The 16,479-nt window shown below is 39.0% G+C and overlaps 1 protein-coding gene across 1 annotated transcript in view; it reads right to left on the bottom strand.

Moving 5' to 3' along the window:
* BPTF (bromodomain PHD finger transcription factor) overlaps positions 1 to 16,479 on the bottom strand; it is a 172,971-nt gene that overhangs the window by 57,405 nt on the left and 99,087 nt on the right. The window contains exons 8-12 of the mRNA XM_042783542.1: positions 15,309 to 15,497; positions 10,047 to 10,234; positions 8,341 to 8,696; positions 7,551 to 7,682; positions 237 to 366 (exon numbers count right to left, since the gene is read on the bottom strand). Coding sequence (XP_042639476.1) covers positions 237 to 366; positions 7,551 to 7,682; positions 8,341 to 8,696; positions 10,047 to 10,234; positions 15,309 to 15,497 — 995 coding nt within the window. The remainder of the gene's footprint in view (positions 1 to 236; positions 367 to 7,550; positions 7,683 to 8,340; positions 8,697 to 10,046; positions 10,235 to 15,308; positions 15,498 to 16,479) is intronic.

Here is a 16,479-nt window from a genome sequence, read left to right as displayed (position 1 = left end):
TGTACAAGATATAACAAAATTTTACTGTTATATAACAATTTCAACAAATTGGTCTAATAACTCATATATATACTCAACTAAAATAAATCTATGCTTATAAAATTACCAGCAAAATTTACTTTGTTCCAACTACATTAAAAGACTGTGTCAAAAGTAAAACAAAATGATTACACATTCAAATTTGCATAGTAAGATTCTCAGAAACAGCGGTCTGAAAAGATGATAGTATCAATCACCTGATGTTTGACTGGAAATGTGTATTTCACCCATGTAGCTTGTTGCATTGTTTCTTCCTCTTCTTGTTTTTTCTCTTTTTTTTTAACTTTCTCTTTTTCTTCCCTTTCGATTGACGTCATCCTATGTAACCTAAGAATACACAGAGAAAGGAAGAATTAGCTTTAACTTTGAAAAATAAACAATTGCACTAGATTGTTCCCTATCAGAACCTAGATCTTTGGAAGACTCGAATGAAATACCACCACATGGACATACTATGATTTACTGAATCAATTTCCTTTAAAGGATATTTTCTTTTATCTCCCAATTTTTTTCTTTCCCAAAAGAAAGATCAACAAATAAACTTTCTACCGATATTTCAGATTCTCTCACTAGGATTGGGTTTTAAAGCTTTCACAGGTCTGCTTCTTACATCCACGGAGAGGAGACCCAGGGGGCCCCTCCCTCTTCTGGGTGTGGAAGGAGGCGCCACACTGATCTCACTCATTAGACAGGAGAGCACAGGCCACACTCTCTTCTCAGACAGGAAAGCTTTCTGCATGGGTATCATGGCACCTACATTAAAGAGAGGGGCAGGCCTGTGGTAAGAGGTGATCCCTTAAGGTGATTAGAATTTTGTGAACTGGAGTATTTCCCATAAACTGACACATAAACCAAAATCTACAAGGACAGGAGGTTCTGTCTCTAAATGCTCTAGTGGTAAAAGAGTTGCTCTGAAGAACCCAGAGACAGCCATGTACCACACCCTACCCAGATGTTGCCAATTCCTTGTGCACAACTACATGGAAAGAATAAAGGGCCTTCTTCCCAACTTGGAGGTGTGGGAAGATGTGAGAGGCGGCTAAGTTCTTTTAACTTCCATCCTCCCGCCAAACACACGCTCTCACAGGGGCTCTTTTCCCCTACCAGTGTCCATTTTGAAGGTTTTGTCTCTCTATGACTACAGATCCCAGAATCCAGCCTCCCCCAGGCTGAGAGCACGTGCCGACCAGCTGCACGCAACTAGTATAGCAAACGTACTTCCTAAGGATCTTAACAAACTAAAAACCAAACCCTTTGCTGTCTAGTCCATTCCGACTCACAGCGAAACCACAGGACACAGGAGACCTGCCCCAAAGGGTTTCCAAGGCTGTGATCTTTACAGAAGCAGCCTACCACTCTTTCTCCTAAGGAGTGGCTGGTGGGTTCGAAGGGCTGATCTTTTAGTTAGTCACCAAGCACATAACCACTGCACCATCAGGGCTCCTTAAGGCTCTTACAGTCTGTTACAAAGGGACAGGAGGAGGAGAAAGGGAGTAGATTCTCACCAGGGACTAATTGACTCAAATCCCAAGGATTCACCAATACTCTTGGGACTAGTGAGTGGGACAAACCCTGAAGCCACAGTAGTGGGGTGCTGCCACACCGATCCTCAGATCTGCACACTTCACACTGCCATTAGTCGTGAAGCTACCCTGCTTTCCCACACCTGCATTTAAACTTATTATCAGACTTTCAAAATGTTAGTCCAACTGAGAAATAAAAGGTACTATCACTGGCCGTTCATATTAATTGTCCTGTAAAATGCCGTTCAAATCCTTTGTCTTTTTTGTACTGTACTATTTGTCCTTTTCATTTATAAAAAGATCTCTGTCAAATAAGGAAATTTTCCATTTGTCCTGAAAACATTTTCCCTCAGTTTGTCATCTGCCTTTTGAGTTGGATTATAGTATTTTTCCACACAGAATTTTAAATACATGTGTCCACTTTCTCCTTTATGGCATCTGGGTTTTAAATCTGTTTAAAAAGAAAGTATCACAACAAAAACAAGTAAGTTAATCCATGCTCTCTTACTGAAGTCTTCTGTATTTAGTTTCAGTTTTGAAACATCTTCATCTATCTGCATTTTCTTGCTAAGGCAGAAATCAAGGTTATCTTTCACCTAAACATGTCTCCTTTCCCTCTCTGAGGGTCAATGCTACTGTTATCTAAATTCCCACATGTGTCTGTTTAGGGCTATTTCTGGATTTTCTATTGTATTCTATTACTCTAGCACAAATTGTTTTGATTATTTGAAGTTCAAAATATGTTCTAGTTCCTATTCCCTTTTTTAGAACATATCAGTTCTTCTTGCACATTAATTTTTCTAGATGAGTATTAGTATTATTTTGGTTAAGCCCCCCACACACACCCACCAAGGGGGGAAATCTCATTCACAATGCAAATGAATTAAATTGTTAAGATAAGAGAAACAGCACTTTTGAAAATACAAATATATATGTACCATCAAAGCATGTATTATTTCCTTTCCTCAAATTACCCTTTATATATTGTCATTATTAAAAGAAGGTTATCAGGAAATCAGAAACTTGTCTTTGGGTCATAGTCTGGCTTTAGCTTTCTGGAATTTACAAGAGGCTCTTCTGCTGAAATCAATAGGTAAGACCATGAGCGAGTCCTGGAAGACGCCAGGCTCACCTGAGTGAGTGTACTGGCCGGTTCTGCCCATTCGGCCCAGATATGCTCAGAAGCAGACTGCTCTAACTTCCTGCTTTTGCACCTTTGGAGGGTTTTATTGTGTAACCTGGGTAAATTCTCAGCTCTCCTTGCTAATTTGGGATTCAACTTTCTTGGGTAGGTCACCATCTATCTCCCACAATTTATTGATGCTCTAGCCACTGTTGTTCTCCCCAATCCTGTGGGCTTTTGCCTTAAAAAAAAAAAAAAAAAAAAATCTCTTTGCTGTACTTTTGGTGGAGTTCAGGAAGAATCAAAGTTAAACGTGTTTATTCAATTGGTTACTTTAACTCAGAACTCCCATTACATTTCTACATGGTTGTGGTTTGTGTATATGAAACCTTATCAATCAGTATGTCAGCCACCTTAGTTACTTTTCATATTGCTTCTAACAGATTTCTAGTTAATTTTCTGTTTTAGTAAGTATATAGCTGGATCATCTGCACATAGTAATTGTGCCCGCATCTTGCTAATATCAGTATATTTTATTTCTTTTCACCAATTGCACTTGCTATACTTTTAGGAAAAGTTAGTTGTGGCAGTGGGCACCTTTGTCTTGTTCTTCCTCAGTATTAATGGGAATACTTGGAAGGGTTTCACCAGAAAACATGATAGTTTGGTTTGAAATATGTCTTTAAAAAATCGACAGACAGACAGACACTTTATTTATTCCTATTTAACTAAGCTTTCCCCTGCCCTCATAATGAACTTAGACAAATACCTTCTTTCTTTCTAAGGAGATTAGGAACATTTTCGTCCTTTGACTCCTTTGAGTAGCATGATATTAATAACCTCCTAACATTCAGAGCTCTGGTGGCGTAGTGCCTAAGGCATTTGACTGCTAACCAGAAGGCTGGTGGTTCAAACCCATCAGCCACTGGTCGGAAAGAAGACTGGGCAATCTACTCCCGTAGCTATCACCTCAGAAATCCAAGGAGGGGTCACTATGAGTTGGAATTGCCTCAACAGCAGTAAGTTTGGTATTTTTTTGGTTTATTTTATTAAAATACAAAAAATACCTTCAACCAAGCTATGATTTAGTCTTTTTAAATGATTTATTACTATAAAGCTCAAAAGCAAACAACAAAAGATAATCCAGTGTTTACTGCATGTGTATGTGTGTGTGTGAGATAAAACTATACAGTAAAAGGGTAAGTATGATGAAACACAAACCTAAGAATTATGCTTACCGAAAAGATGGAAACAACCTAGGTGCCCATCAACAGAAGAATGGATAATCAAACTACGGTACATAAACACAACGTAATACTATGCACCACTAAAGAATAACGCAACATCTGCAAAACGCTGCATAATGTGGATGAACGTGGAGGACATTATGCTAAGTGAAATATGTCAATCATAGAAGGACAAATATTTTGTTAGTCCATTATTGTAAAACATCAAGGAAAGGTTTATATATGGAAGGACACTTTCTTTGTTGGTTACCAGGGGTGGGAGGGAAGAGGAGGAGACATAGGTAGAGACAAGTATTTGGGCAATGCACCAAATGTGAGTGATCAACACAGTAGCACTGAAGAAGAGGAAGACACAGAGAGGTGCATGGAAAGTACAGACAACAAAGATGATATTAATAACCTTCTAATGTTCGGAGCTCTGGTGGCGTAGTGCCTAAGGCATTTGACTGCTAACCAGAAGACTGGTGGTTCAAACCCATCAGCCACTGGTCGGAAAGAAGACTGGGCAATCTACTTCTGCAGCTATCACCTCAGAAATCCAAGGAGGGGTCACTATGAGTTGGAATTGGAAGAGTTTTTGCACATACAGTACTGCATTGTCAATGAAGGCAAACCCAATCTACGGGTGGATAGATGGGTGGACAGGTTTAACTATCAGGTATGTCTATGTAGGGGGGAGTGTACCCATGACCACGTATAGGGTTGTCAGACAATGTTTCTACAAGTGTATTTGTATGTTCTTTGAGAACGTCCAGGTATATAGCAGAGTTGACAAGGGACAAGGTTGTAGTTACTTCTTGGCCACAGTCAGCTACCCAGAGGGAGGGAGTACTTGGACCTGTGGGCTCAGAAGCATGGTTGCAGAGGACATCAAGCATAACATACTACACAAAAACACTGTTACACATTCTACTTTGGCAAGCAGCGACTGGGATCTTAAAAGCTTGCAAGCAGCCATCTAGATGCAACAACGGGTCTCTCCTTGTCCAGAGCAAATAAGAATAAGGAAAACCAAAGATGCATGGAAACAATTAGTCCAAGTAACTGGTGCACCACGCAATCTTCAGCCTACATGATTATGAGACCAGAAGAACTAAATGGTGCCCAGCTACCACTGTCAACCACTTGGAGCGGCATCTACGTAGGAGATCCTGCATAGAGAGGGAGAACAATGTGGAAAAAACTCAAATTATTTGGGAAAAAAACGGACCAGGTTTGTTGGTCTGACAGAGCCTGGTGGAACCCCTGAGACTATGGCCCCTAGCTGTCCTTCAGGTCTGGAATTGAACCCATGACTGTGGCTTCCAGCAAAACAAAACACAGTCACAGGGGTTGAACATTTAAGTTAAGTAGATACATTCTTTGAAGAGATCAATCATGGGAGAACAGAAGGGCTGTGTATGCACAGGGAGACAGCTTGGGGGCAGGAGTGCATGGGAGGGAAGGATATAGGAAGAGGTAACTATGGGGAGGAAGTGGGAAGAGAGCTATTGCATTGTATGAAATTGTAGTCAATGTCATAAGACAAAGTATATGTGAACTGCTATATGGAAGATGCATTTGCTCTGTAAACTTTCACCCAAATCACAATAAAAATAAAAAAAGAATTACGCTTACTTTACATGAGAGGAAAGGTACCATCAGAGGAAAACAGCAGCAATAACTATGGTAATGTTCTTATTTTTAAGTTGGATAGTGAATTCACAGGTGTTCATTTTATTATTACCCATTATAACATATATTACATGCATGTATCACATATTATAATAAATATTTTAAAGGGAAAGTCATTTACAGTGTGTGTATACACACACTCACTCACGCATTCTTTCTTTTCTGATATATAACTTTATGGAAGTAATAATGGCTACTTTATGTACTTCTTGGAAAACAGTGAATCAATCAATAAGGAAATTTAAAAATTAAGAGAAAGAGAAAAGCAACTAAGAAAGAACAAAGGAAGAGAGGAAGGAAAACATATAAGGAAAGGAAGGAAGGAGGAAAAAGGAAGTGGAGAAGAAAAAGAGGAAGGACCTTTCTCTACTCCGGGGTCATAAAAAACAATCTCCTATATTTTCTTCTTAAAGTTTTGCTTTTCAAAAAAAATTTTTTTTTTTTTGCTTTTCATACTTAGGATTTAATCTACCTGGAATTGAATTTGTGTATGGTATAAACAAAGAAATCCAATCTTCTACCAACTGCCCGATCAATTTTTATTGAATAATTAATACATCATTTGTAATGCTACTCCTGGCATATATCCATATGCACGCTGGTCACTCTCTACTCTGTACCATTAGTCTATGTGCTTATCTCTGCACCTCCAGCCAGTCCCTGGGTTACAAACATTTTCCGTACCACCTGTACAGCCTATTACATTAAAAACTCGAGGGACAAACTAGGGTTTGTAATAACAAATGGGCACTACTCTGCAGGCACATCAAACATTATTATTCTGTTAGTATGTTAAAGATGTTTTAGTGAACCTACAAGTGTTTCCTTAACATTTTTTATGCATAGAAAAGTACACTATACACTAAGACAAACATTTGACTAAGCGACATTAGATACAAACTACCTAACTGCTCAAGTGACATACAAATTTGACTTAAAAACACACTTAGGAACAGAATGCATCCATAATCTGGTACCCGGTCATCTGCATACCACAGTATTATTAAAGCCTTAAAAGAAGTCTTGTCACTTGGCAAGGCAAGTTACTTTTCTTAAAAACTTGTTTATTATAAAGCACAACACAGATGTAAAGTCAACATAAAATATATTTACATTAAAAGAAGTACAGAATTATACCTTTGGAGTCAACCCTATAGAGTGACAGGGAAAGTAGAATGTCTCTTACTTTTTGTTATACCCTTGAATAATTTTTGAAATTTGTAGCGTATGTTCATATTGTTTTTTGTAATAGTATTTTTATTTCCATTTCTGGGCTCCTAGTAACTTTTTAATTAAAATAAATCCATCAAGGCTAAAAGGTAGATTCAAGTCACATTTATTCATCTTTTTCCTTAACCGTCTGCTGAAGTCACACAGCTCTGGGTCCACTTGGGAGCTGCATGAACCAAAGAGTCCAGTGGGACACTCAACTAGAGTTGAGGCCAGATACCCAACTCTGAAAAAGAATGCAAACCAGCTAGCACACAACCTGGGACATTTGGGATAGATATTCCAAAAATGGGAGTGCTTTTTAACTGAGCAAAAATGCTTTTTACTTTAGAAAGTATTTTTTAATTTTCATAAAACTGTTCTCATTTGGTCATTACAATACTATACTATAAATAAATGCTAAGGGCCTTCAACGTTTATATCTTAAAAAGGAGGAGAATGAGGCCAAGACGACTTTAATATGGCCGCTCACATATGTTAACTTTCATTAGTAAACTCATTGCCATCGAGTCGGATCCAACTCATAGCAACCCCTTCTTGGGTTTCGGGGGCAGTATCACAATGGAAATAGGTAGATTGCCCAACCTTCCTTCCAAGGAGTGGCTCGTGGGTTTGAACCACCAGCCTTCTGGTTAGCAGTCAAACACCTTAGGGACTAATATTTCTGAAAGAAATGCAAATATTCATCATTCACAAGGCTCAGAAGTCACTCACCTGGTATGTCCTAAAGATTCCCGCCATATTGGTAGCATCACAACTGGTTTAACTGCACATTCCAAAATAGCCAAAGCTAATGCAAATTCTCTGGGTTTGCTACACATCTGAACTGCCTTGATCCAATTTGCCCTATATTGCAGAAGAAAATAAATGATTTCACTTAGTTGATCTGAAGTTTAAAAGCACAATAGCATAATTTACGATGACTTCATCTTATAATACCTGTATTTCTAGGCTATCAAAAATAAACCAAGCCCACTGCCATCAAGTCCATTCCAACTCACAGTGACCACCAATGGGTTTCCAAGGCTGTAAATCTTTTAAAAAAATAGATTGCTTCATCTTCCTCCCGCAGAGCAGCTGGAGGGTTTGAACTGCCAATCTTCAGGTTAGTAGCCAAAATACCTTACCCACTACACCACCAGAGCTCCTTATTTCTAGGATAAGCAGGTATAAATATACTATTATTATAAGTTTCCATCTCACAGAATCACAGATTGTGAAGGATGGAAGGAGTCCTAGAGGTCATTTAGTCCTTCAACTGCTTAAACCTTCTATAATGTTCTGGAACTCTGTCTGGCTTCCACTCGATTCAAACAGACTACTTCCTAGAAAGCTCCCAAATGCTGTTGCTGGTTCAGTACATGTACGCCTCTTAACTTCTTTGCTGTTTTGTCAACCAAACTGACTTTGGTCAATTCAGTGGCAAAGACATTAAAAGTACACTCCTGCGTTTATAAATAATAAGTATGTTTAACAGCAGTAAGTTAACCTTAGTTGCCTTTACCTGTGTGAAGCCCAATTAGGATGAAGAAAGGATGAAGGGATATTGTTTTCTAGTTGGGTGATAGTCAGTCTCAGAGTAGATATGGTAAGAACTTTGGACCCATGGACAGAACCATTCCATTTGAACTCTCCTGCTGGAGTCAGACAGAATTTATGTGCGAGGTGCCTTCTCTTATCATGATCTTCTCTGTGCTGGTGCTTATTCAGTGCAAACGAGTTGGTGGAGTACTGATTGTGATAGACTCGATACTTCCCTTCTTGACCCAATTTAAAGTAATTGTTGATATTTCCTTTCATGACAACATCCTTTTTGGTGCTCAACCGTGAAATTTCTCCTTGAGAATTAACTACCAGAACCTGACAAAGAAAACAGAAACACTCCAGGATTCATATCAAAGATGTAACATCATTCAACAATTTGTAATTAATTACTCCAAATAAAGTCTACTAGATACATCTCATGACTGAACTTCTGAAGTTTAAAAGCTAACAGTTTACAAATGAGCAGGCAAGATACACCTGCAAAAAGAAAGAAAACTTAACATTTATTAAGTGCCTTTTATGTCAGGCACTGGTGAAGTATTTTCATGGTTCTCATATATACACAAGCAATTATGTGTAAATCATTCACCTATCATTATTTCAAGCCTATAACATGTGTATTAGGGAAAAGGGAGGGCACTGCACGTACTACCCACCTCCAACAACACTTAAAAACACCTTCTTCGTCTCCTTTTATCAATCCAGCTTTAGTATAAGAGCTTGTGGACACTTTAAAACAATGTTTTCAAATAGTTGATCTCAGCCTTTGGGTGGACTGTGAAATCAACAGTAGGTCTCAAACGGCTTTTTCAAAATGACATATAATACAACAGACCAGACTAGACAAGGATGTAAGAGTGCTGCTCACATGGTAAGTGAAATACTATTTCAGGAAACTTTTGAATGTCTGTGCTACGTTGCTATGAAAAATGTATTTCTCACTGAGAGTCACAGTCAAAAAAGAAGTTTGAATGCCACTGCTTTAAAGCAATTTTTGACTTTAAAGGGGGGGCTTGTACATTCTTGCATTATCTACCCTGCAAATACTTCTCAAGTCTGAGACCCAGCTAGAGCCACACTCTGCTCCCATGGCTAGCTGGGCAGGAGAGACATGAGCTGGAGCTTCAATCCTGCTGTCCACCGTCAGAGCGGACAGGAAGTGCTGCTCTAAGCACTGAAGTGCCACCTTTGGGCTGCAGGTTAACTGAGGTGACAAGAGCGAGAGCTGCACACTGAATCAGCTATGGGTCTCTAAGAAAGCCAACAAAGGGCAAGCTCATTCCAAAACCAAGCCAAACCACTGCCATCGATTTGATTCGACTCATAGTGACCCGTCCCTGGGTTTCCGAGGCTGTATCGCTACGGAAGTAGATTGCACAACCTTTCTTCCAAGGAGGGCTGGTGGGTTTGAACCACCAGCCGCCCACTCATCAGCATACATGAAAACGAAGGTTCTATCGCTTTAGAATCGAATACAATAAAACTGATCAGGTAGAAAGAAAGCATAGCACTCATAGTATTTCAATGCATGGACTGAAATTTGTGTGTGTTAATAGTACTTTTTATATACTATAAACCTAACTTTTATTCTTGTTACCGTCTACACTCTTGGAAGTGGGGAAAACACAATTCAAAAGGCTTTCCACCTGGTTCTTTCTCACACACCTCTTTGCCTTCTTTAAATAATTTATTTGCTTCATGGGCTGCAGCTGCCACCTGCTGGCTTTTCAGTTGGCTCAGCTTGCTGTCTGGGTTCCGTAATCTGGTGATAATTCGCGTTGAACCAGATCCGCCTCTTCCAGCTCCGGGAGACTCACTTCTTTCGCCATTAGACTTCTCTGATTTGTACTCACCTATTCCCAAATAAAAAAGCCACAAAGTAATGACTGCAGGTGAGTAACTCATAAACCATAACACCTCACTTAGCCAACTCACCTCCAGTGCACATCTAAGATTCAGAAAATTAACAGGAAAAAAAGTCCTTGAATAGCCAAAACAAATGTCATTATTTAAAAGAAAGAATGTCAGAACGTTACTGTGAGTCATTCATTATTTTACAGGTAAGTTAAACATGCCAAGTTATCTGGTTTCCAAGCTCATATATTAGTCAATGGGAGGGGACTACAGAAATTCACAAATAACAAAGATAGTAACTCAAAACACACTAATAAAACATTGCCTTATACATTCAATATAGATTTTTGGATAAAAAAGAAAGGTTATAATTAACTTTAGAAAGATTTCCATTGAAATTGCTTAAGTACTTAATAGATGTGAGCTTATAAACATAAATGCCAAATGAATTTTCCCCTAAGGAATCTAGATAATTTTAAAATCAACGAAATTAGTTTTTTATTCTAATAAAGATTTCTCACATTTCCATAGTCATTTAATTTTTAAAGGGATGTATTCTGCTGTCCAGGAGTGATTTCTGCTCTATACCCATGAGCCTCACTGTGACGAAATATTTCTTTGATTTCAGAAAGGGCTGTATCACTGTCCATTTTCTGTTAGTCAGACAGCTGAACAAGACCTGGTTTTCCTTTTTCCCTCTAAAGGCTTTTTACAATTAAGATAGTATGGCACTGGTGAAAGAAAGGACAGATAGCATATTTTATATATTCATCAAGATGCATTTTAAGTAAGTAGAGGGGAAAAAAATGGGATTGGGGAAACTGGTTATCGATTTGGGGAAAAAAAATTAAGATAATTTAGTAAACACTAATTTTTTCTGTTCAGCACCCCCTTTTCTTTCCTTTAGGGATATGCTTTTCCCCACTTCAATCATATGATTCTGCCAAAGCCACACATCAAATATTCTGTCCCCTTGGGGTGGGCCATGGCACCCAGCTTGACCCAACAGAGAGCTCCACGGGGTGGCCCCAGTGATAGCCCAGGGCTGGCTACGCAGCCCCAGCCACTCACACCCTACTCCGATTTTTAAAATCTGGAAGTGAAGAAAGGGCCTCTGCTTCTTGTGTTAGTGAGCAGGCAGGGTGTAAATTAGGGGTTGGCTGCTCTTACTCCCACAGCATTGAGGAAAACTCTAACAGCAGACAAGAGGCCCAGCAGAGAACGGAAAATGGAGAAGGCGTGAGAGGGCAGTGAGAGCAGAGCTGCGGGTGAGCTCACTTGCTTCCCTGGACCCACAAAGGCAGCCGAGGCTGCAACTGCCTCTGAATGTCCTCAGTGGATGAGCCACCAAAGTTCCTTTTCTGTTTTAAGCAAGGGTGAGATGGACTTTTATCACCTGCAATCAATACATTCTAAACAATCTGGTATTTTAAGATTCTGACCTCCAAATATGGCACTGGTTAATTCAAGATGGGATGAGAGAACTGAGTATTTTGCCATCCCAGGCTGGGAACTAGTAAACTTCAATGTTGAACACATTGCAAAGCAGCTGGTCAGAGGATTAACAATTATTCTCCTGGGAGTCAGCATGAAGTCCACCCATGCTGGAGTTTGAGATGGACTGAGTGTAGCAAAATGCCAGGACATTGAACCTAGCAGCTACTTCTTGGGGCCAGGGGTGAAATCCAACAAGAAAGATAGCAGAGGATGAAGCTGGACTTTCCGAGAGCAGAAATGGAGTGACGCTGACCACCCGAGACTTAGAGACAATGATGCAATACTGCTGAGAGTTAATCCTTTGCCACTTGGTAAGCGGAGCACCTTGAGTGGTGCACAGCTGGTTGAAGAGGTGGTGGGTAGAATATACCCAGAGGTGCCTCAGGAGAAAGGGCTGGCAATCTACCTCTGAAAAATCAGTCCTTGAAAACCCTACGGATCACAGTTCTACCCTGACATGTGTGGGGTCACCAAGGGGTAGGAACTGACTTTGAAGATAACTAGTTTTAAGTTTATTGCAAATAAGAGCAAGGAGGCAGAAAATTCATTCCCAGGGAGTAAGACTTGAAGGGAGCTAAGAAAGAGCAAAAGGGTGAGATAGCAGGTTCTTAAGAATAATACCCTCTGTCCAAGGCTATAATTCCTCCCATTATAAGGGCTGTGATACAGCCTGGAGGCTCAGTACAGATCTGCTTTGCCCCAGCCCAGGACTTCAAACTGGTTTGAACCAATTCAGTCATGGCTGGCGACATAGGAACAGACCCAAATGCGTAAAATAGGAGTGTACCGGAATGATAACTGGAATGGAAAAATTACTGGTCAAAGCCAGGAATGTAAGACTTAGAAGAGGTGCCTGAGGCATGAGACTGGATTACTGCCAGGATTGTGGAAAGTGACACATATTCAAAGTGGTGTGGTCACCACCCATCTTTGAGCTGGGCACAATAGTTTATAACTCTGCTATTCAAGAGATTTGGTTGCTATGCAATACGCATGCAGCCCTTGTTTTCTAAGAGAGAGATTAAGTTTCTAGCAGGTTGCTGACCCATAATTTTTCCCATTCTGGTTATTATTCTGGTACACCCAGTTTACAAATTCAAGTTGTTTCAGTTTCGCTTCATCAGCTGTGACTAAACCAAGAAGAACCAGTTCAAAGATGTGCTTCAGCCCCGGTAGATCACTCACAGTTTAATGGTAACATGAGGCAGATACCTAGATAAACTCCATTCATTTTAGGGTTAAGGATACCGGCCTGCACAGCAGACATGCTGGGGAGTTGAGAAGGTTTACCTTCAAAGACCTAATCCATGATTCCAAGTACGAGGTACTAAGCAGGGTACCGAGGAACCCACAAGAGGGTCCAAGTGCCAAAGAAACTCCAAACCTGCCAAACTGGTACATTTGATTTTCAATCCTACAGCAGTCCCTATGGACCCTTCCCAACAATGGCCAGCAGGAATGAGGCTTCTAACACAGAATGACCCCCAGAAGGGGCTCTTCCCACGCCCTCCTTCCCCTCTCATCTATGGTCATTCTCCAACCAGTGCCAGCCAGACTGATAAAAGAATACCCTCTACTACCAGGATGATGAGTGTCACAGGTGGTTAAATTTATGCTTTAGCTCATGGACTGTGAAATCCAGATGAGCCACATCTAGATCTTATCAAGAGTAATTAATGCCCAACATGCAGAAATCCTAGATTGGCCTCCAAATACAATTACCATATGTAATTTGGGGGAAGAGGTTTTAGAAAAGTCTTCAGTTGTGGGTGAGATCTTTACATTATGTTAGGCAAAAACAAGCCTGAATTATAAACATGGAAATAAATACTCAGTACACCTGTGTGTGCTGAACTACCGAAAGGTGGACTGGTGGATGTCACTGTTTTCTGTCTTTGCAGCAACCCCCTCTCTTTGGAAAACCATTCTATCCCCTCCAACCACATACTTTTGCTGGAGCCATCAATCATAATACCTTGCCTGCCCTGGCCACAGGGGTAGGAACCATATGATCCAAGATAGGCCACTCAAACTCCTTCCTCAAGGACTTTTGATTTGGAGCAGGAGTAGGGGGCTTGCCTTTGGGTCACAGACCTTGGAAAGATATGGATACAAATTGCTGATGCTATCTTCCCTGCCACTTGGACAAAGCCTGAATGCATTAGGGGAGAGTGAAGTAAACATACAAACATATGTAGATCCAAAAGGTGAGAGAGAGAGAGGAAGACAAAAAGTTTTGATACCTGGGTCCAGTTATGTCTGCCGATGGCCTGGACGTCACAATTACATGAGCTAATAATGAATTCCCTTATACCTTAAGACAGCTGGTCACTTGCAATAGAGAAAAATCCTAACTAAAACAAATTTCTACCTCATATCATACACAAAATTACATTCCAGATGGACTAAAAGCAAGTTATATAAGTCTTATGAGAAACTACAATAAAATATATTCTTAGGATAAGAACAGTCTTCCTCAGTAAGACACAAAACCTAGAAAACTCTAAAGAAAAAGACTGATAAGCTACATTAGAATTTTCCAAAACATACAAAACATTAAAAATAATTAATGACTATATGAAAAAGATGTATGTATGTAAAATCAAAGATTAAAAGCCATAATGCATAAAGCGTTCCTACAATTCATTATGAAAAATACCAAAACTTAGTAGGAAAAAATAAGCAATAGATATAAGCCATTCACAGAAAATTCAACAAACATGTGAAAAGCTGCTTGACTGCATTAGTTAGCAGAAAGTGCAAAATTTTAAAGAAAATACTCTTCACCATTCACAAGTATGTAAGAGATTGATGATGCTGAATTTAGATAAGGGTATGGGAACATAGGAAAGTACATGAATTACTAGTGTAAATCCTGTTTGATGTTCAACTCAGCAGTCATCAGTATTTTAAAATGTACCTACCATTTGCTCCAGCAATCCCATTTCCTGTTTCTATCCTTCCAGAAACACTTGCACAAGTACACAAAGATATATGTTGAAGATGTTAAAAAGCACCACTATTTGTAATAATGAAGAAAACTGTTAACAGCCTAAATGTTCATTAATAGAGAAACAGTACATGAATTATGGTTCATCCATATTGTGGAATACCATGCAGCAGTTAAAAAGAATAAATTCCATCTAAAACATGACAAGATCTCCTACGTATAGTACTAAGTGAAAAAAGCAAGATAAAGAATCATACATGCAAAATGACCCCATTTATGGAAAAAACAAAAGAAAAAACAAAACAAAACCACCCAGTAACACTTTTTTATAATCATACATACAAGAATATAACTGTACGGAGAAAGATCTGAGATATTACACACTCAACTGTTGGTGGTGGTTACCTTTGGGGAGGATATGTGAAAAGGGACTTCTATTTTTTCTTTTGTATCCTTTTGTATTTGTTTAAACAAAAACAATGAATGTGAATGCTAATTGTACTTAAAAAAAAAATCCAATTCTCCCCACCCCACCAAACTTTTATATATATAAAAATAAAAAGAATAATAATAAAAAAATCAAAAAAAGTTAAAAGCTTCCTTTAATGTATGACATGTCCTCTTACCTATCTCTTCTTGAATAGAGACAGGTGTATGGGGTTCTCTTTCTCCGTTTTCAGGGTCATCAGCTGCCTTAGCAGAGTCACTCTGGGAAGAGTTTAGTTCACTGCTGCTGTTACTGTTTTCCAGATTAGGCTGGATGGAGGTAGTGGTAGCACTAGTGTTACTGCTGTCACTTGTCTTGTTAGGTTCTTCTAGAAAAATAGAATACCTGATTTTTAAATTGGAAATTACATTAAAAATAACTGATTGTCAGAAAAGATGCTTAATTGTTTGAGAATTTCATTACAAAGCTAGGTTGGGGGGGAAAAAAAACCAAACAGCTGCTTCTGTATGAATAATGCAAAGTATGAAAAGAAATTTGCTTGCAACATCTTATGAGTTATGTTTTCAAAGACTTCTAGTTTTTTAACTCACTGATTCTTATTACTTCAGTCTACAGCACAAGGCCGGACAATCTTTCAGATGCTCTACAACAGAAGAATAACAAAGTAACAGGCTATCTAACAAAACCGAGGGGGCACCAGACACAGCAGAAGGGATCTGCTGAGGTAACATCTCAAATTCTGAGGAGTGTATCAACTGACTTTTCAATAGTCAAACAGTGTAAGAAATATAATTATTTCCTTTAAGGTTTTCTATCTGAATTCTTTGTCCCACAATTAACTAAAAGGTAACATTTAAAATATTGCTAACTTAAAGAGAATGTATTAGTATTACAAAGAGTCTAGTTACTAAAACTATATCTAAAACAACACTACTATAAACTGAAAGCCTAAGTCTTTACACAGTAATTCAGAAAATAAGAAACTATCTCTGTCGTTTTTGCCACTAGTAAGACATTCTTTAAATCGATCCCTAAATTACAAAGTGGTTGACACTGTATTACAAAGGACGTTCCTACTGGATAATAAGGTCCTAGATTTTTTTTTTTTTTTTGAGGGGCCAAAAAAACAAACACCTGACAGAAAAAATATATGGATAGACAGTCACACAAAAGTGACAATGGTTTAAAACATATAGAAATGCGCTCACTTCATTCCAACTAAGAGAAATGCGAAGTAAAACTTTATAGAGAAACTACTCAGCCATCAGATTGGCAGAAATCCAAGATCCATATTCTCAGGTAGAGAGGCAATTGGTTACCAAGTATTCCCAAAACACCGATGGTGGGAG

The sequence above is a fragment of the Orycteropus afer genome, unplaced genomic scaffold (genome assembly GCF_000298275.1).
Source record: "Orycteropus afer afer isolate SDZICR_OR568_19922 unplaced genomic scaffold, OryAfe1.0 scaffold00018, whole genome shotgun sequence".
NCBI lineage: Eukaryota > Metazoa > Chordata > Mammalia > Tubulidentata > Orycteropodidae > Orycteropus > Orycteropus afer.
The sequence above is the reverse complement of the archived record's forward strand: the minus strand, read 5'-3'. Positions and strand labels throughout refer to the sequence as shown.